General features: G+C 32.8%; 1 protein-coding gene and 1 pseudogene across 1 annotated transcript; both read left to right on the forward strand.

The window, feature by feature from the left end:
- The first annotated feature begins 6,023 nt into the window (after window positions 1–6,023).
- LOC111896922 (L10-interacting MYB domain-containing protein-like) lies at window positions 6,024–6,584 on the forward strand. Its single transcript, XM_023892896.2, has 2 exons — window positions 6,024–6,341; window positions 6,417–6,584. Exons 1-2 carry the CDS (start codon window positions 6,024–6,026, stop codon window positions 6,582–6,584), a joined length of 486 nt encoding a protein of 161 aa, XP_023748664.2.
- Window positions 6,585–19,006: 12,422 nt separating this feature from the next.
- On the forward strand, window positions 19,007–21,116 carry LOC111896920 (60S ribosomal protein L2, mitochondrial-like; annotated as a pseudogene).
- The last annotated feature ends 1,480 nt before the right edge of the window (window positions 21,117–22,596 follow it).

Consider the following 22,596-nt stretch of genomic DNA (forward strand, 5'->3'; position numbering starts at 1 on the left):
AACTAAAAACTTGCAATTAAGCAAGAAAGTGAGATGCTTAAATATTGGAGAGAATTAGTAAACCAAGGCTATTCAACACAATGAACATTTGTGTGTTTATCATTCGGATTTAACATGAAGCTTATCATTCATCCCAAATTGGTTCTAACAATCATGAAGCATGATATGCCAAGATTTCTCATAGGTAGTATGGAGGTCGGGGAAGCCCACAATACACCTTCTGAATCAATATCAAAGATCCAATTGAAGCAATTGAACCCAAGAAGTTGATCAGCCTTAAGAGTGAAGAAATCCCCAATTCCTAGAGGATGTCAATGCTTACACATCCATAAAGGAGTTATGATTCATAAACTAGAGATGATTTCTACCATCATAAAGCTCTTGTTCTAAGTAAATTCAATGATTCAATGCTAAACCAAAGAAATAAACCAACAATTGCTTATTAAAGTACCAAGCTCATGATCAAAACACTAAACAAGCATAGAAATTATGAACTAGAATCATAGACATAAGATAAATGATAAATAAGCATAAATCCTTCAAAAACCCACAAACATTCAGAGGTTTTAGCCAAGGTCTACCAAAATAGAGAGTTTAGCCACTCATGGCGATAGAAAAACAATCACAAAAGTCTAATTGCATAAAGAAACTACCAATATTTTGGAAAGATTAAAAGAAATGAGTCTTCAGGCTCCAAAATCGCCTCCTACAAATCTCCAATGGTGAAAAATCGAGAATGTAGCTAATGGATCTGATCCCTCCAGGTTATGGTGTGCCAAATGACCAAAATGCCCAAACTGGGCAGTTGCGCTGGTACCCGCGCGACGGAAATCCCACCCGCACGCGTGTTGCTGTAATGCTATTGGCTCTTCATTCCTCCACTCCACCCTTCTACTACCAAAGATTCTCTTGGTCCCCTCCATATCCATGTGATTTAAATTAACCAATCATCTTTTATCTTCAAATATGGATGCTCCAAACCCAAAATAAAAGTCCAAGATCCATCTTCACAAGCCCACTTCATCCAAGCCTTTAGCTTTTTAAGCCCAAATCTTCTTTTATGGATCGGCCAAGCCCAACAATGCATCGGAAAGCCCACTAAGCCCAACTCCAGTCAAACCGCAACCGCAATGAGCTCCAAAATCCTGCAAAATTTCTTATGCAAAATAAAAAGTCCCCGATACGATCCATGAAAAAGAAAATAAATAATATACAATGCAAAACTAATTAAAAAGAGCTAAAAATCTAAAATAAAATAATAAAAATAAGGAAATAAAATAAGTTATCAGCTATATGAGATTACGATGTTGGGGTGTATGGGATCTTTTCAAAGCACAATAACCCATAATCAAACAACCATTACGCAAGTCTTGACCCCATGACATCTGCAACTTCAATGATTAAGAGCAAGAAATAAAAAGTCCTTAGTGTGATTTGGATTTGGAGTGTGTTATCTTAATGATTATTTAATTTTTTCTAAACTAGTTGCAATAAAATATTCGATTTTAATTTCATGTACGTGAGTTAAGCATTTACTGTTAAATTTAGTTGTTAACATAATCATAGACTCATTCACACTCATTTTTTTATTGTCATTTCCTCGAAGGAGTGTGTAGAAGATTTTGTGGTTTTATAAAACTAAAGCATATCTTTTTTTAGTATTGTCCTCTCCTAGAGATGCTTTAAGGAATATAAAAAGGTAAATTTTTCAAAATTGATACATGTACGCTTTAACGTATCTGGGATGGAGGGAGTATAATTTTTTTTATTCCACAGCCATAGTAATAGTGTGACACATTGATAAAATTCATCCTATTCATATTTACCTTCCACCGATATGCATAGAGTTGTGGTAGTTTTGGGGAAATTAATATCCGAATAAGGGCCCTTATTTTTATTTCATATGTCAAACCAATCGAGGAATTCACTTTACTCATTAGTCACACGTGGAAATCTGATCACAAACTCATTTTCTTTCCCCTTTCATCCCTCTCTTAAAGGTTACATTTAAGACAACAGTTAAATAAGGTTCTTTTTTAGGTACTACAACAAACACTTGGCACTATGCTATTGGACCAATCGTGAAACCTACAAGATCTGTTGGAGAAAATTTGAGATTGAAGAGATAAGACTTAAGAGGCATTTGGTTTATTTTTTAAATTCTTTTGTAGCGTAGATTTTGATATCACCTGTCTCCTTCAATGTGAGCTTACTTTTTCAGGAAAAAAAAAATTAGAAAAACTCTTTCAAATGATTTCCTTACTAAAAAATAGTAACGTATTTTCTTTTATATGGAAAAGACGTGGGTGCGTTTTGTATCCTCAATAATTAATAGTCCTAAAAAGTTTGTCTTGCCAAAAAGTTTGTTTTGTGAAAGAAATCTTAACTTCTACTCATATTTATTTTTTAGTATTGCAGTGAATTCATCAGATGGTGTGGAGATGACTCAAAGACTCTTAACATTTTCATTCCATGACAATTATTAAACCTTTTGAAAAATGTTGTGGCAGAAATAATCTACTTTTTTGATCAAATGGTTTAAAAGATTGTAAACATGATAGTACATTTTGGGTGTTTCAACCCCTTTAAGCCTTAGTATTTAATATTATTTTTTCTTTAAGTTTTAATCCTTTTACCTCTTATTCTTATAAACAAAATAAGTTTGTTCTGATTTGGGCCTAAGGCAACTCTGTTATTGGGCTGTATAATAAAAAAAATTATTCTGATGTTAATGATCGGGCCTCCATGACCTGTCCCTTAATTGGGCCCATGTAATGGAGAAATTAGCTATTTTTCGTATCTGAAATCAATCCATCCTTTTTACGTAATACATTTATAATATGTCGACTTCCACCAAGTTGATGTCAAAATTTGGACCTAAAAGCTGATTAGCTGAGAAACGAAATTGTGAAAATAATAATAATAATAATAATAATAATAATAATAATAATAATAACTATTAGTGGTACTATTGCTTTTTTATATAATCTTTAACTTATCCTAATAATTATCAAGAGTGCTTTCCATCATCATAAATCTGACTTGCACCAACAAATTTATGATGTAACACATCATGTATGACAAAACATAAATTAAAATAGGTTTGAAAGTCAAATTTAACTTTTTTTTTATCGTATTTGTATTATCATAAACATAGTCAAATGATATTCTAAAACTTTTATATTGTAAGTTGTATAGATTTATTAACATTGTGTTCCTCGTGTGTGGCGAACCAAAAGTTCGAATACAATAGTACATTTTTGTATTTGCCGATTACTTGATTTATCCAAATGAGTCTTTATGCAAATATAAAAATGTGGTAAGTTTTGTGTAGCGGACAAAACATCATACACACGTTAATATCACCCACTGTGTAAAATCAAAAATCATGTTTGCATAGTAATTTTTGGCCGAATTCCATGTTTTAATAGTATCTCACATAATAATAGGATTTACTTGTTAATATCTGAGTTGAAGAAGTCATAAACCAAATCATTGTTGTAAGACCATGTCGATTATTCAAGGGTAATTTGGGCTTTTCTTCGGTGGATGTTTAAACGCCAAAGATGATTTCACTATAAGTATCATGCCAAATTTTCGTCTCATTTGACACTGCTATAATCCCAAGCCTATGTGGTTGCATAACATACCTAAACAATTTGGTCGGTTGATGGATCCCCTAGTAGTTACATAACCAAATCTACTCAACTATATACATAAATATGAACCCAAAACACACCACTAATCCAAACGCAACAAATAGGAGAGCTAAAATAATATTTTATACATACATACATGAATCGGCTTGGGTACAATGAGATATCTTCCATGTAAACTATAAAGAGATTAAAACGGGTACAATGTGTTTGTTGGCGAATTTGCTGAGACAAATGTGGCCACTTGGCATGTTCTGATCGAGCTCAAAGGTTATCTTGAAGTGATGTCCAAGTCTTTGTAATTTTCTTGAGCAATAAGGAAAGTAACAAGGAAAGTTTAAGTGTTTACAATTTTAGAATCCTAGTTACATTCTAATGTGTTTGTTTTAGTATATAATCACATATGATCCATTATTTTGTAATCAGCGAGTTAAGAAATTGAAGTTTTCAATAATTTCCTTCAATAAAGTGTCAAACGAGTTAATTTTCCTGTTTTGTGTTTCTTCTGTAGTGTTTCTGATGTATTTTTTAGAAATAGATAGATCTATAATAAGACTATAGGATAGCTAATGAAGGTAATCAATATTTTAAAATGACATAAATATGATTTTAAACAAACCTAAACATAGATCTAAGAAGAACATGTCGAAGAGCAGAGCTAAGGTGAAAATTCCATCGATGTCGACAAGCTGGATGAGGATTAATGACAACGACAATTGAGAGACGGAGGGCATAGGGGCGATGAGGAGGGGTGTGAGAGTGAATTATGGAAAATTCATGAAGAGATAATGTTCGAGTAATTGAATTTGAGTACCACTAAAGGGTTGTAATCTAGTAGTACCATGAGTTGTTTGAAAGGTACCCTCAACCGATAGCTTAACGTTGGAGTGGGATCATCTTATTTTTTTAATTAAAGCTATATATATATATATATATATATATATATATATATATTATGGGTTCTTCAAGGAACCAAATCTTTTTTTCAATTTCTAGAGCTTATTTTTTATCGAAAAAATATCTAAATTCATATATTAACATTGTGAATGTGAAAAATATTTTTCAGATTCATCGTGTGAATTCGGATTCACGTTGTGAATTTTCGAAGATTCACATTGTGAATTTGAAGTAAAAAAAAATCGAAATTTATATCATTGGAAAAAGGATAAAAAGTTATGAATTTCTGTACTTTTAGTTTTTTTTTAATAAAAAATAAGTTCTAAAAATTGAAAAAAAAACATTGGTTCCTTGGTTAATTATATATATATATATATATATATATATATATATATATATATATATATATATATATATATATATATATATATATATATATAAGGAAGGGTAGAAAAATCATCACAAATCATGGACTAAACCTACAATAAAATAGAAAGTTATGGACCGTATGGTAGAAACTAACAAGTTGGACTAAAGGGTCGTTTGATTTGCACTTACCCAGTCTGGTCAGAGCTGACTGCTGACCCGGTCAGTAGTCAGACTATTTGATGGGCCTCCATTGTGGCTGACTCGGTAAGCAATCAATGACCAAGGGGCTGACTCGGTCCAAAAAAAAAGAGGCTGACCGATGCATTTTTCTTCTCCTGTGCCCTAACACAAATCGCCGCTCATTCTTCCTCTTCCTTCAATATTCAGCGCAACAAGCAGCAACAGCTCCTGCTGCCATCGACGACACAAAAATTTCCTCCAGTTTCCTGCCAACCTCCTGCGCCGACGAAGATACATCTCCGGCGACGAAGACACAGCCCCGGTGAGGAGATCGACTGCAGGTACGTTTCTTCGTTTTTTTTTTCTGAAATCACAAAACCCTTCAATGTTTGCTGTCAAATTGATGATTTCATTCTGAAATTAGGGTTTGAAATTACTTCTTTCATTATTCTTGGATTCAATTAGAACAAAGGGTTGGCATGAAATCAATTTATAATCTGTTTTTGTTTATGAAATCTGATTTTATCTATATGAAGGAATGAATTGCTTGTGTATGAAATCTGTATGAACTAATGTGTGAAATCACAGCCCCTTATATAGTTGTTAAATCGAATGAATTGTGTACTGTGTTTATATGATATGTTTATGTGCAATTGTGTGTAAGATCAAAATGCTCAAGACAATGATTAGAATTTGTTACATAGGTATATGTGTATTACCAAACTGATATATGAGATCTTGTCTTCAAGTTATGTACTGTGTGTATATGATATCTCCCAAGATTGTCTTCAAGTTGTATTATCTTTAGGTTAAACAAAAAAATATATGTTTTATCTTATTGACATCAAGCAAATAGTGTTAGCTATTTGTAAATGTGTGTTATGTGGATGATTAGATTTTTTTTTTCTTTTTACAATAGACATGGCAGATAAAAGAATTAGGGTTAGTTGGAAGTCGGAATTGGTGGACAAAACTTTTTTGGAAGCATGTATACAAGAATTAACGAGCAATGGCCGGGAGGGTAGCGGACTAAAAGCAAGCTCATGGGCTATGGTCGCGGAGAAATTGAAAACAGATCATAATTTTATTGTCGACAAAAAACAAATGAAAAACCGATATGACTATTTAAAAGCAAAGTATGCAGTGTGGTTAAAACTTAAAAACAAAACAGGAAATATTTATAATCCCGTTACGAATTCTTTTAACATGACTAATGAAGAATGGGAAGCGGAAGCGAAGGTACATATATACATATTTTTTAAAGTAGATTATTCTTTTACTACTTTAATAATATTTATTAAATTTGTCAAACAGTTGAGCAAGTATGTAGATAAGCTGAGAAATGCTCCCCTCCTTTGCCCTGAACTTTGTACCCAACTATTTGATGGGGCAACCTCGACCGGTGTTCACAGTTTGGGGCCATCTTCGACATTAGCTCATCCCAATGAAACCTTCAGTACACATGATTTTGAGGATACATAGATGGATGAGCCAGCTGTTGGATTAATGTCTAAGTCCATAACTATATTTGGTAAGACTTGACCCGACCCGGCATGGTCCATTTGGGTTGCATACCATCATGCACTTGGATAGACTATAATGAGAGAAATAAGACACTTATGGTTATTAATATATTATAAGTTCTAGTATATTAATAATAAGAATAATAAGATTATTTAATTAGTATTGATCAAGAATTAATTTAGGATTAATTAAGTGATCAAAAAAAGACTAATTAAATATATGGGTTGATTGTGTAAATCATCCATACTTGTATAGTGGGCTAATGCTCCATGGATAATCAAGTTGGGCTAAAACCCATAGGATGGTCCATGGATGCTCCATGGTGTATTTGTACCCATGGATCCAAGGAAATGGAAAGCCATGACAATTAAGAGTTTACCCTAATTGTGTAACTATATAAGCATCTTATTATTGAGGAAAAATCGGCCACTAGAGACACTAGTAGTATTCAAGAAAGGGCTAGCCGATTTTGGTGAGTGTAGAATTCTCTCAAGTCATTCTAAGTGTTTTGATGATTGTGATTCCATTTGAGGTGTCACACTTGGGGCACTAAGCACTCAAGCTTCATGAAGACTTTCTACATCAAGAGGTATGTATTCTATCTTGTTACATTATTGTTTTGTATGCTAGATTAGGATAATACCTTGGAAGTTCTTATTTGCATGTATAATAGAGAAAACATAGATCCAAGGTATTTAGGGTTGCATGTACACTTAGGAAGTGTTAGAATGCTCAAAACCCAAAAGTGGTATCAGAGCCACGGGTTGTTTTCTGTTATATTGATGCAAATATTTTATTTTCAAAGTTGAAAAAAAAAAGAAAAAAAAAACATGAAGTTCGTCAAATTTTAAGATAATTACTTGTTCTTGTGAAAAACTAATTATTTGTAAAATTTGAATAATTTGCTTTATGAGTTGAATTAGGTCAAATTTAATAAAAGATAAAATAATATGATTATTTTATTAGTTTTAAAAGTTTGATCTAAAGAGTTTTATTTTTTGAAACCTCCATAAGTTATGGATATGAAAAGGTTTTAAAAAAAAAAAATGATTCAAAGTTTTATGGAGTTACAAAAAATTTGGTGTTAATGTTTTAAAGGATTCCATAACTTAAGAATAAGTTATGGATCACCAAAAGTTTTTTGTGTTACTTTGTTTTATGAGTGAATTTAGATTAATGAATAAAATTATGTGATAGTTGGTTTTAATCCAAATTAATCTAAGAATTGATTCTAAAATGTGTTTTTGTAACTTGTCCTCAAGTTATATGAAAAGTCACATTTAAGAATCATAAAACTCATAAAAATTGGCAAAGGTTACAAAAATGAAGAGTCTAGTTCTAATTAAATGGTTTTATGACTCCATAACTTGTCCTCAAGTTATGGAGGACCAAGAGTCTCTTCATTTAATAAAATAAAATAAAATAAAAAAAAGGTGTAACCTTAATTAATTCCATAAGTTATAAAATAAAGAAAAGTTAATTCTTTTATTAGTTTAAAGTCTTCCATAACTTGTCCTCAAGTTATGGAACTTGAAGAGTTTTTGGATTAAAACTACTTTAAACACATAAGTTATGGAATTAATTAGTTTTGAATAGTTTCAAAACTTGCCCTCAAGTTTTGGAATTTGTAAAGTTTTCACTTATGAATACTTTAATTCCAAGTTAGCCCTTAGAATTTTAAAAGTTAAAATTCAACCCTTATACTTTATAATATTATAAGTTAATAATATATATATATGTATAAGAGTAAAGTCAGTCTTACCGCTAGTACGCCTCATTCACGAAGCCGGTCTATAAGGTGGGTATAAGGTTGTTGCCTATAAAATGGCAACTTAATGGGTGTCCACTCTCACCCACCGCTTGCTTGACTGGTGGAGGGTCGTTAGCCGAACGGGTTTGACAGGACTAGAATTCTCCCTTCATTAAAAGTATTAATGATAATACTAAGTAACTAAACTCTTAATAATACCCAATCTTAGTTACTTAGGAAAAATGTGAATAAGGTGCTAATCCATGAAATTGCACTTTACACTTTGTCTAAGTCGTTAGTGGAGCGTGTGTGGTTAACCGGCACACTAACTTGGACTTAACAAGGTAGGTAAAGGGTGACTTAATATTTATCATAGTATCGATGGAGCGTGTGTGGTTAACCGGCACATCGATTGAGGGGTAATTTATTAAGGGTACCAAGTGATTTGCATGGTTACTTCACACCTTGTTTTGTGATCCTCGGCATCCCAGTCACAAAACCTGAAGGGCACACTCGAGATTGAAACATGCCTTTGAAAAGTTTAATGAATCTAAAAGATCTAGGAGTTTCAAAACCAATTAAAACCTAATAATACATTTCGTTTATCTTGGTGGAAATTGGTGAATCGTCATTCACCTACCTTCAAATATTTTATAGCTTGGATTACGGCATACCTCTTCTAAGTTATAAAATAGTTTGTTGGGTCCTAGCCTTAATATTTCATATTGGGTGTCATATTAAGGACTTTAAATCAACTATCTTGAATATCTCCCAAAAGATGTCTGGTTTAGACACCTATGATCTTCCCAAATCTCTTGAAACAAGGTTTCCTAATAAAGATGATGTCCCATGGATATCATACTTCTTTCACCTCCTCCAATTATTCTCCCTAACCCACAAGTTCTTGAAAAGGTTTAAGGTCACTCAAGCCCTATTGGCAAGGCAAGGTCTAGGTGTGATCACATCTTGGAGATGTAGTCACATATTGACAAGCCGGGAGAGTTGGGTGTCAAAGTCTTGAGAAAGTTGGTGGTTCAACTACTTTCTAAGTCATATAGTGAGTTCTTTTGGAACACCTATGAAAAAGACTATGACAAGACCCTTAATGATCTTATCTATTTGTTAAGATCAACTTCCTAAAACTTTGTGGACATTGACAATGATGACATTGGATATCCAGTAAAGCATTCTCTTCCCAATGGAAATGGATCGGCCAGAGTCAACTCGGTTGACCAAATGGTAAAGAGAAAAAGCTAAGTCTGTGATAGTCCCGTGTACCATTATCAAAGGGTCCATATGTTTATATTGCCAAAGGAAGGGGCATTGGTCACGAAGCTGCCAAATTTACCTAAGGATGTTAAAGTCAATAAGTTTGACTCTACTTCAGGTAAATTCCACTATCTAACTCTGTTAAGTTTCTATTCTGAGATTCTTGATACATGATGTGACTGGGTCACATGGTGATGTTTTAAGAATCAAAGAAAAAGTGAAGAAACTTAAAGAAAGAATATGTTGAATCTGATGGCGTAGATGGATTTCTATCGCATAGTTTGAAGATCGGATTCTTGAGCTACTTCTTAGGAGTTATGAGATATTGCTTAAGGAATAGATAACAACAAGTTTTTCATATGGATTGTAAGGATAAGTTTTTCCGCAAAGTTTTAAAATAAAAGGAAAATTTTTGATTTTATTTATTTTAAAATATCCTTACAATGGCATTTGAGGAAAAATTGTTGCTTATATAATTCCATTAAGAGCAAGAGTGGAAATATGAAATTGAGTCTTTCATTTGTGGTAATGTCTAGATTTACCAAATAAGGAAAGATTCTCATCACCCAAGTTTCAATTGGACCGGAACTTGGAATCATGCAAGTTGTATAGCATGATGAATGAGAATTTTCAAGTTTTGGAAAATTAAGACTAATTACTTGTTCACATGGATGTGTGAGTCAAGTAAAGGACTTAGGGATCGAGTACACATTCTTGTGCACTGATTAAGTCCACCACAAAAGAGCGAATAAGAAGAATCAAATATGGCAGAAGGATAAAAGTTTCTCAAATCTGAAAAGATGGGAGAGTACTTTAGTATCAGTTTTGTGATCATCTTAATGATTAAGAAACCATAGCACAATTAGTTCTCTAAGGAAGTCTTAGTGCATTCTTATGACTAAGAAGAGGAACTTGAATTGTTGAAATGGTTAAATCAAGAAGATGAGTCATACTTCGTTCCAATACAAGTCTTAGAGCCATACTCCAAGATTGTCATTTGAGTGACATGTCTTAAAGAAGGTTTAAAACACTTGTCAAATGTAAGAGTAAAAGTTTTCTACTCTTGTACATTTGAAATTGGTAAGTTGTGATGTTTTGGATAAAACAAAGACCAACTTAGGCCAATTGGGTAAAGTGTTTTTCTTGATTAGAATCCGCACTATCTCTTGGATGTTTGACAAGGGAGTCTTATATGTCAAGAGGACAGTGGGAGTCTTAAAGGTCTTGAAAGTCTCAAGAACTAATCAAGAATAAAACCTAAAGTTCTTCTCTAGCACACAATTTGAGGTTTATAATCTATTGTGTTGACATATCTGTGCCCATTCCAGTTAAAGTTGGCTTTGCATATGAGTTCTTAGAGTTCTCAGTTTGTTGCATAACAACTTGGAAGCAATGGCAGGCCCTTGAGCTGCCAGGTGGCAAGAAGTTAAGATTGAGTTCAATCCATATGGTTTTGGATTTGTCATTATCTTTGTCTTGTGATTATGGTTTGACAAATTCATATGGGTAGGAACTCATACACCATATAAATCTAAGTGTCATAAGGTTTCTCTCCGATTCATGAAAATGATGGTGAGGAAACACTTTCACTAAGTAGATTTTATCTAGATAGCAATTGTGATATTTGCATTCTCAAAGTCGTTAGTGGAGCGCGTGTGGTTAACCGGCACACTAACCTGGACTTGTGAGAAGTGGCAAAAAGGTCTAACCATTATGATTACGGCATACCTCTTCATAATTGTTTAGACTCACAAGTGTGCTATCTAAGGGAAGGTGTATGATTTTGATACAACTTTATCAAAACAATCTAGCATCAGAAATCTGAACTTTGGTCAATGAAGTATTGATTTCTAGAAGTCCAGCTGATTTCTGAGTACATGTCAAAGCTAGTGGGAGCATAAGTGTTATGCTAATAATCATCATGTTAGTGGGAGCATGATAATTATGATAAGTATTGCAAGTTAGCAATGTTAATTATAGAAAACAAAAGTTTCAATTGGGAAAAAGTTGTTTTGCTATAATTAAGGGAGAGGAAATTATGCTTCATCTCAAATCTATAAGCTTAGATCGTGAGGTTTTTATCATTTAGTCAAGGATATATATGAATTTCATGTTGGAATGGCTCAACATAAGGAAATTTTGTATATGGGTCCATTATTTGCGTTCTAAAATTCGATTATGATTACGGCATCCCTTTTCATAATCTGAATTATGAGAACTTGGCAAATTGAAATGGAAATATTATAGCAAAAGACTGGTTTAGTCTTTATGTGAGACATCATGAATCGTGTCCCATATGCTTCGGATATAGGATCGATTACATGAGCTATAATCATCCGTTCTAAAATTTTCAAAATGCATGGGGCATTAAGAAGGGAAAAGGTTTAGAACTGGATATGACTAAAAGGATTAAACAATTGTCGAGGACAATCTAAGGTTTACCAAAGATTGGCTGCTCAAGGACAATTGGAAGTATAGTGATAATTCTGGAAGGACCATATTGACATAGTCTGTAAGGAGGCAACTCTTGTTCAGAAGTGATAGTCAAAATGGAATCTGGAAATGTTTCAAAGTTAGAATTTTCAATCTGTGTAAGATTAAGGAAACTTAATGCAAGAAGGATATTTCCAAGGAGTTGATCTCCTTTGGAATACTCTGTAATGATTGTTGCCAAGTCTTTGTGACTTTGTGCATAATCGTTACAAGAGGATCAATGCATATAAGTTTAGAATCTAACAGATTTCTGTAAATGGCATGAATTTGGAATTCTTGCATTTGCAGTAAGGATTTGGGAGTGTGAAAAGAGGATCATTGAAGTTATGTTCAATTGATCTAGTTCACAAAGTAAAGATCATAGACAAACATAGTATGCATACTTGGTGTGTGGCTTGACTAGTGTTTTGAAAAAAAAAACATAGTGTACATGCTTGGAGCATGGGACAACTATTGTTTTAAATTCAAGAATAAAGTTGATAGCTGAAACAGTGTACAATGAATAATGTGTAATCATATGGTGATAAATAAAAGGTGTTTTATTTATGTTCAAAGGGTTGATACCATATTGGATTCAATTATTATTGTGTTTCACTTTGCATGTTTTGACTTCCCGAATAAACTGGGTTATTCTTCCGGAATGACTAAGTTATTCAAACCATCCACAGTCAGTCATATTTTGGAAGTAGATATGAATTAAGACTGTCATGATGGGTTGTAGAGGTCTAAGGTGTTGGACAAGGCTACAACAATCATGAGTGCTCATAAGTTCTGAGTATTGGATTCAACCCGCGCTCATTGGAATCACTTCATGGGTTTTATCACGAGTGATCATGAGACGATAATATCTTATATTCTTCAAACCTAGAGATATGAGTTGTTACTATGAGTTGATAGTACATTGATAGCACGAAAACGCATTTGGTAACTCGGTGCTATAAAACGTGCCTTTGTGTATGATTCAACAAGTAGTAGAACAAGCCATATGAGTCGAAGTTTATCCGTTCCTTTTACCTTCGGGATAAAAGCGATATGTGTGGGCCCCTCGATGATTTGATGATGACAAATGGAAGTGCTCGGCCGGGCCACGACTGATTTGATTTGTTCAATTAGTCAGTTGTCATAAATCGGAAATCGGGAAACAACAAATGGACAGAGAGAATGATTATAATCCATGTCTCAGTCCATATGATATCTAGAATGGAGGAATATATGATCCCTTATCTAATGGACAAGTCACTGACAAAGGTCAGAGTTCATCTACAAGGTCAGAGTTCGACAGAAGCTTTTGAGAGCTACGATTGCCGGTTGGTTCCTGAAGTCATACGCAATAATAGTTTTAGACTTATCCAAGTGGGAGACTGTTGGATTAATGTCTAATTCCATAACTATATTTGGTAAGACTTGACCCGACCCGGCATGGTCCATTTGGGTTGCATACCATCATGCACTTGGATAGACTATAATGAGAGAAATAAGACACTTATGGTTATTAATATATTATAAGTTCTAGTATATTAATAATAAGAATAATAAGATTATTTAATTAGTATTGATCAAGAATTAATCTAGGATTCATTAAGTGATCAAAAAAAGACTAATTAAATATATGGGTTGATTGTGTAAATCATCCATACTTGTATAGTGGGCTAATGCTCCATGGATAATCAAGTTGGGCTAAAACCCATAGGATGGTCCATGGATGCTCCATGGTGTATTTGTACCCATGGATCCAAGGAAATGGAAAGCCATGACAATTAAGAGTTTACCCTAATTGTGTAACTATATAAGCATCTTATTATTGAGGAAAAATCGGCCACTAGAGACACTAGTAGTATTCAAGAAAGGGCTAGCCGATTTTGGTGAGTGTAGAATTCTCTCAAGTCATTCTAAGTATTTTGATGATTGTGATTCCATTTGAGGTGTCACACTTGGGGCACTAAGCACTCAAGCTTCATGAAGACTTTCTACATCAAGAGGTATGTATTCTATCTTGTTACATTATTGTTTTGTATGCTAGATTAGGATAATACCTTGGAAGTTCTTATTTGCATGTATAATAGAGAAAACATAGATCCAAGGTATTTAGGGTTGCATGTACACTTAGGAAGTGTTAGAATGCTCAAAACCCAACACCAGCACCTCATGCAGATACCCCAAGCTCAACAGTACCTCAACCTACTAGTGAGGAATCATCTGGGCGGACAAAAAACAAGGGGGGGGGGGGGGCAAACGAAATGGTCCTAAAGAAACCACACTTGATGATGAGTTGAAAGAAGTTGGAAAAGAGATTATCAAGGCTGCACAAGCATTCACCGAAGCAAATAATCTTGACAAGGAGATGGATGCTTGTATGGCGAAGTTGAAAAGCTTGGAGTGGGGAGAATATGATCCGAAATACACCACTGCTCTTATGTTATTTGCTGAAAGTGCTGGTAATAGGAAATTTTGGTTGCGCCTTAACTTGTCAACTTGTGAGTCGTGGGTAACAAATGCGGGAAAAAAGTTTGGATTAGTTGGTTGACTTTAGTATTTACATGTTACGTTTGACTTTAGTATGTTATGGTTCATTGTTTGACTTTAGTATGTTATGGTTCATTGTTAGACATTAGTATTCTATGGTTTAGTTATGTTATGGATTGTTTTTCTTAGGTGCGGTTATGTTATGGAATGTTATGTTTTTCGTATTTACATGTTACGGTTTGTTATGTTATGGATTGTTATGTTATTGATTGTTATTTTATTGATTAAAATGTAATTTGTATTTGACATCTAACAGGACACATGGATAAAGAAGGTGACTTTTTATATTTTTTTATATTCTCGTGGTATTGGTTGATGTTGGTTCGACAAAGGCAAAGAATAATTAAAAGAATAAGAGCTAGCGAACAGGTAGCAAAGGGATATGTGTATACGCAAGATTTGATACACGGATGTCCTATACAATGTTACGATATGATACGTCTTTCACAAGATGCATTTGTACTATTATGCAATCACTTTACACAAAGAAATTGGTTGCAATCTAGTAGGACGATAAGCGTTGAAGAGAAGATGGCTATGTTTTTACATGTTATAGGACATAATGAACGTTTTCGAGCCGTTAAAGAAAGATTTCATCACTCCACACAAACGATTCATCAATGTTTTCATGAGGTCTTACGTGCAATGATGTGTTTTGCACGAGAAATTATAGTACCAACCTCGTCTAATTCAACAAGAAATACCTCAGAACGACATAGACGGCTAATGCAGATATTTCCCGGAGCAATAGGTGCACTAGATGGAACACTTGTACATGCAGTTGTGCCTGTTGATCAACAAACTCGTTATAGGGGAAGAGGAAAAGGTGAATGTTATCAAAATGTAATTGGAATTTGTAATTTTTATATGATATTCACCTTTGTATGGGCTGGATGGGAGGGCATAGCACATGATTCTAAAGTTTTGAAAGAAGTTGCATTTAACCCAACTTCCGGATTTCCATTCCCTCCACCAGGTTTGTAACTTTACTATACATTTTATTATCTATATTATTTATATGATAAATTTTTCATACATCTACAGATAAATATTACCTTTGTGATGTCGCATACACCAACACCCGTGGATTTATGGCTCCCTACCGCAATACTAGGTATTGGTTAGCCGATTTTCGAAGAAACAGAGCTTTGACTAAGGAAGAAATGTTCAATCATGCTCATGCACAACTTAGAAATTACATTGAACATGCTTATGGTGTATTGAAGGCGAGATTTCCAATTTTAAAACAAATGACTCCTTATCCTTTTCCAGTGCAAAGAGACATAGTCATTTCTTGTGTTGCGGTCCATAATTTTATAAGGAATACGATATTGAAGATGAATTATTTACGAACTTTGAATAAAACACTATGGTTAGTCATAATGTGGGTGGTGGAGGAAATGAGGGTCAAAACATAGAAGGCATAGAATGGGGTTCAGAAGTCGTTAACTATATGACTAATTTGCGTGACCAGATTGCTAATCAGTTACTTTCAAATGGTTCACGTTAAATGGTGTACTTTTTTTATTATTTATGACAATTTGTATTTGGATTTTGTATTACACTTTGTATTTGGATTTTAATTGATGTATGTTTAGTTTGGATTTTATATGATAATTTGTGGTTTTATAATTTTTTTATCCAGAATAAAGAGATGACACAAGGGTAATATGGTCATTTTTTCATTCAGCACAACCATTCAGATAAATAATCAAACAGCATAAACTCAATCAGATATGGACTCAGTAAGCATTTCTAACCCAGTCGGCTTCTAACCCAGTCAGCAACTATCAAACGACCCCTAAAAGTGCAATTTGTATACAACCGGACCATTTTATAATTTACTATAATCACTAATGTTTAGAGCCTATAAAGATCAACCTAACCTAAAATTAATAGATTTGATTGATATTTTAATTAAATGTATCAACCTCCTTTTTAATTAAATGAGTTGGATTGGATTACTTGTCAACCCATTTAAATATTATACGTATTTTTATTTTACTTTTTGTTAAATATTCATTATTATTATTTAGTTATAAAATTATATTATTAATTATATTAAAAAAGATAAATCATGTTCTAATTTCTAAACTTGCACGGTTCGTACACATCGCACTCACGAACCCTATTCCCATTTAGCCACTCATTTATCCAATTCAACTGGCCTATTATAACATGTTTTATTTTTACTATTCTCTAAAGACAAAATTGCAAAACTAGTCCTTTTGTCGAAAACTTTATTTTGATCCAAAACAATCTGGAATGTCCAAAACTTTGATTTTGTTCCAAGCTTTTTCCAATTTATTTTGAATTTTTAAAAAATTATTGGTTTGCCATATATATATATATATATATATATATATATATATATATATATATATATATATATATATATATATATATATATATATATATATATATATATATATATTTGAGAAAAACAAGCCATGTCTTTATCTGATTGCAATTGCTAAACGGGTTATATATCTTCGTACACACTTGTACTTCTTTTACCCAAATCTTACCTTGTACACCTTTTACTATAACAGGGTTTGTATCCTGTTATAACGGAACTTTTTTTTTTTATTCAGTTTTTAATTTTTTTAATTGTCATCGTTCAATGAGTGAGATGACAAACGGACAACAAGCTTTGCTGCTAAGCTTTTTTAAATGTTAAACTAATTCTTTTAAAGATTATATCCGAAGATCTAGGGGATATAACATTACTATCCATGATTCGTTGTACTCTTTTAAGAAGCTCTACCGCATCCGGTGCGAAGAAACCAAACGTATCAAATGCAAACGGTATGAACATGTGTTGATTTTTCCATGCACGATCTCTCATGTTTGGTGACTTTGCATGTAGCTGCTTTTAAAGCAGCATGTCCCGCTGTGAAACCCCCAGCCCTCAGGCCCACGAGAGAGGATACCCCTGTAAGATCCACACATGAGTGTTTCCCTCCGATCCATCCAAAAATCAAAATGTCAACCGGTCTGAGGGTTGACCTTCCTTCTGTCGGGTCAGTCAATAAATTAACATGTGTCTCTTTCTTAGCGGAAACCCCGACACGCTTAAATATATCAAACAAGACATCCCTAACCATATCGTGCCTGTATTTGAACCCCGGGAGTTCTTTACAGTGAACTGTTTGCTCCCCAAAAGAGTCCAAACATGTCTTGCGATACACAGGATATATATATATATATATATATATATATATATATATATATATATATATATATATATATATATATATATATATATATATGGTTATTTCATATGAGACCATTATATTTTGTAAGACGGAGAGACGCAATCCTAACCACTTATTTTGTACATACAAAAATATTTTTAAAATGCAAATAATTAAAAATTTTCGATTTTTTTAAATATTATTTTCCTCTTTTTTTTATTAAAAAAATACGTTTTTTTGAAAATATTTGTGAAATAATTAAAATATTTTAGTAGAATATTAAAATATTTTACATATCTGAAAAATCTACTAAAATACTAGAATGTTCTCACATTGGAATATCTACAGTGTAATATTCTATCAGAATATTTCATATGTTCTTTAAAAAAAAAACGGTTATTTTTATTTTTATTTTTATTTTTTTAGGTAAAGAAAATGACAAAAATAATAATAAAAAAAAAAAGAATTATCGGATTTTTCCTTTTGTTTTGCATTTTAAAATTATTTTTAGATTGCGTCTTACGATCTTATAAAATTAACATGATTTCAAATGAATATATATATATATATATATATATATATATATATATATATATATATATATATATATATATATATATATATACACTATATTATTAAGGATATTGCGCATTTTTTGAAATTTAAGAGGTACTACACCTACTGTATAACATACAATCAATTTATTCATACCTTTTAATACTCCTATCACATTTCCGTTTTACAAATTAATTGCATTAAATATTCACATTTTCGTTTGACAAATTAATGACATTAACATTGACGTTTCATAAATTGAATAAAAAAAAAGTAAACATACTATTTTTCTCCTCTGTCCTCCACACTCGCATTTTCCCTCAAACAAATAGCAAAAACCCTATTTTGAAAAGTCGACATCGCACCTCATCCACCTAACTCATCGTCATCATCACCATCGGTAGTGAATCACCGCCCACTCTCCAACCTCGCACCACTCACTGTATCTGTATATGATCGCCGTCGCCACCACCTACTGTGCTCTCGCAACACTTTTTCGGTGACAAGAAGCCACCACGCTCTCTCTTTATCTCCTCTTTCCTCTACACTCGCACCACTAACTTGAGATTACTTTGAGGATTAACAGCTTTCAGATGAGATCAAAGCACTCTATCACCCGTAAGTTTTTTTTTAAAATGCAAATTCAAAGTTGAAATTGTCATGTTCAAGAGAAATAAATCTAAAAAAGGGGCTCAATGAATATTGAATTTGATGTCGGAATTAATGTGAAAATACAGATTCTTTGTTCCAGTTTTGATGTCAAACCTAGCTCTTTCAAATTATTACATGTTCGAGTGTCGTTTGTGTGTCTCTAGCCTCAAAACCCACGTTTGTATAAGGATCAAAATGCTTAAGGGTATCGGTAGTCACCCAAGGCAAAGTTCTGTTTTTGAGGTTTCAACTTTGTTGGTATATTGGTTCTCTCAAAGTGTTAATTTGGTAATAGTAATGCTGAAAACACGTGTTTTATGAATTGCTGATGAAACAGGTGACTTTTTGAATTTGTTTGCTTGTTGCTCTTCTTGTTGAACCCTAGCTTCAATTTTACAATAAGAAACAACCTTTTTGACATCAGAAGCGAAACTTTCTTTGGAATTCCTAGACCTTGGTATACTCTTTTAAATAAAAAGAGTTGATTTTGTTCATGTACATTTCAGTAAACACTTATTTGTACATGTAAAAATGCAAATATATTGAAAGAATGAATCATATGCTGATAAAGTAAAAAAGAAATTGGTATTTAAAGCTGCATATTTTCAATCCAAGATGGATAATCAGTACCTGAGAGATGTCATTTCCATCTTTCTTAATTTGATTGTAGAGATGTGGTGCTTAGGATTTGAACATTACTGATTATATTGTTATCTGAAATTCATCTATGATTTATCCAAAAAAAAAAATAGCTTTACTGAATTTATCGTATTCCTACAGGTGCTCAAAATGTGAGCTCTGAAAGGCCACTTAGGCAATTCGTTACAGGTAAAGACAAGTCAGCAGGTAGAAATTCAAAGGGTCGTATCACAATTTTCTACAGAGGGGGAGGGGAAAAACGGTCACAAAGAACAATTGACCTAAAACGCAACACTTCACCAGTAGGTGTAGTTGAACGAATCGAATACGACCCAAATCGCACTTCACGAATCGCAATGGTCAGATGGGCCGAAGGGGCAGCCGTTGACCGCCCAAAAAAATTCAACTCCCTCCAAAAAAAACTTCACCCCACCCCCAAGATCCTGCCTTCCATCTCCATCAAAGATCAGTTTTCATTCTCTTCAATTCCTTGAATGTTAGAAGACAAAAAGGTGGAATCTTTAAGGCCTAAAACAGATCATGTAGTGGTTGGACTTTCAAAAGGTAGTAGGACCTTGAGTAGTCAAAGTCAAAGTCAAACGGGGATCCACGTGAGAAATGTTAAAGATGTTTTCTTGTCTGCTTTTTCATCTTCAAATGGGAAAAAAAAAGACATAATGCTCCTTATTCGTTTGTGAACGTGTTGGGTGTTCCAAGAATGGCGGTGGCAGGGGCAAAACCGGAATTTTTTGTTCCAAGAATGAAAGATGATGTGAAAGAGAATGAAAGCAAGGTTTTGAAAACCGGACCGGAGACCGAACCGGTCGTCTTACTGGTTTGATGGTTCAGGTGGTCCAACCGGTCGGACCGGTCTCAAAAACCGGAAAAACCGGATGATGTCATAATTATATTTAATTATATAAAAAATACAAAAAATGAAAAAATAAATATTTTTTAAAATTTCCGGTTTTGACCGGTTCGACCGGTTTTTACCGGTTTTCACCGGTTCAAACGATTACCGGTTTTTTGGCCTTTAAGAACCGGATCCGGGACCGGTTCCCGGTTGAACCGGTCGACCGGCCGGTCCGGTCCGGTTTTCAAAACATGGAATGAAAGTCTATTGTTTAATGAGGTAAAAAGCTGGGATAAGGATAGTGTTGTGTGGGGGCATAAGACGAAACGAAAAGTAGTTTTTTCTTGGGAGAGTTTGAGACAAAGGGGGATTTTAGGGGTTTTTAATGAGTCAAAGTCAAAGTCAAAGGTGAGAGAAAGTGAAAAGGTGGAAAAAGATGGGAAATTTGGAATGGATCAAGGTCCTGTGACTTATATATTGGTTACTTAAGTGTCGATTTATCTGTTACCTGTCTGTTGTTACAAAAAAATATAAATCATAATTATACTGAAAAAAAAAAACAAATATTTAATCGGGTTTGTAATCAAGAGTGTACATTCATATATTATTATTTTAACATTTGCACAGTTTGACATAATCGGGTTTGTAATCAAGAGTGTACATTTATATATTATTATTTTAATTATACTGATAATTGTTTATATGTAGTAAACTATTTGTGTAAAAGAATTAATCGTCTCTACAATTTAATTTTTGAATAAAATATCCGCACCGGCGCTTGGTGCGGGTAAACGGGTAGTGTGTGTGTGTGTGTGTATATATATATATATATATATATATATATATATATATATATATATATATATATAAGTTCTATGGTAAACAAAAATCCCTAATAACCATAAAAATGCATATAAAAAATACTTAGAGATCACAAATCTTTTTTTTGACTTTATATTCTTAAAAATCGCAACTTTTTATATAATTTCGCTGAAATTTTTTATTTGAAATAACAAAAAAAAAATCGATTTTTTTTGCGAATTTATAAAAAAGCTGCGATTTTTAATAATATAAATTCAAAAAAAAATTGTGATCTCTAAGTATTTTTTTTTATGTATTTTTAGGATTTTTTTTAGGTTTGTTTTATGTTTTCCATTTAACCATTCCCTATATATATATATATATATATATATATATATATCCTCCCTAATAAATAAAGAACTTTTTTGTCAAATGTCACACTCTCATTGATTTGGCCACATGTCATTTTGTGGTTATTTTCAATTAATTTTTTTTTTCCATTTTTCATTTTGTGGTTTTTTTTCATTTTATTAATTTCCACATAATATTTAAATATAATAATTGCAATAAATATAAAAATAAATGCATATGAATTTCATTAATTGACTTCCTTTTAATTTCAAAAATTCAAAACTAAAGTTTATTAGTTTCCTTTGTTTATTTATCTAAATTATTTGTTTAATTTAAAAGAAAAAGAAAAAATTTAATTTTAATAATTCAATATTTTTCTATTTTTTTCATAAATTCAAACTTCTAAAATGTTTAAAGATTCATATTTGTTTTCTTTAAAATGAACTCATATAATACATGGGTCTTACACCTTATATATATATATATATATATATATATATATATATATATATATATATATATATATATATATATTAGGCCTGCTAATCATGTCGTGTTCGGGTTGGCATGTCGCGGGTTGGTGGGTTGACGGGTCAAAATATGTCAACCCAAACACGACCCATTTAAATATACAGGTCACGGGTTGGCAGGTTTGGAACATAAACCCATATATGACCCGCCAACCCATTTATTTATACGGGTTCAAAAGTTGGCGGGTTCGTGGGTCAAATTTGAGTGTGTGGGTTAGACTCCATAAATAAAATTGACAATTAAACATGAAAAAATTCTTGATGGTTGATGCAAACATATCCGAATTTTAGACACTTAAGTCTTAAACATCCAAAATAAAATTAAAAACATTCATAGAAACATGTTCAAACTACACAT

The sequence above is a fragment of the Lactuca sativa genome, chromosome 1, assembly GCF_002870075.4.
Source record: "Lactuca sativa cultivar Salinas chromosome 1, Lsat_Salinas_v11, whole genome shotgun sequence".
NCBI classification, from domain to species: Eukaryota; Viridiplantae; Streptophyta; class Magnoliopsida; order Asterales; family Asteraceae; genus Lactuca; species Lactuca sativa.

Bases quoted from the DNA above. Each gene is read 5' to 3' on its own strand.
- LOC111896922 (XM_023892896.2), top strand. From the start codon at position 6,024: ATGGCAGATAAAAGAATTAGGGTTAGTTGGAAGTCGGAATTGGTGGAC. The intron at 6,342-6,416 runs GTACATATATAC...TTTGTCAAACAG, and splicing joins AATGGGAAGCGGAAGCGAAG to TTGAGCAAGTATGTAGATAA.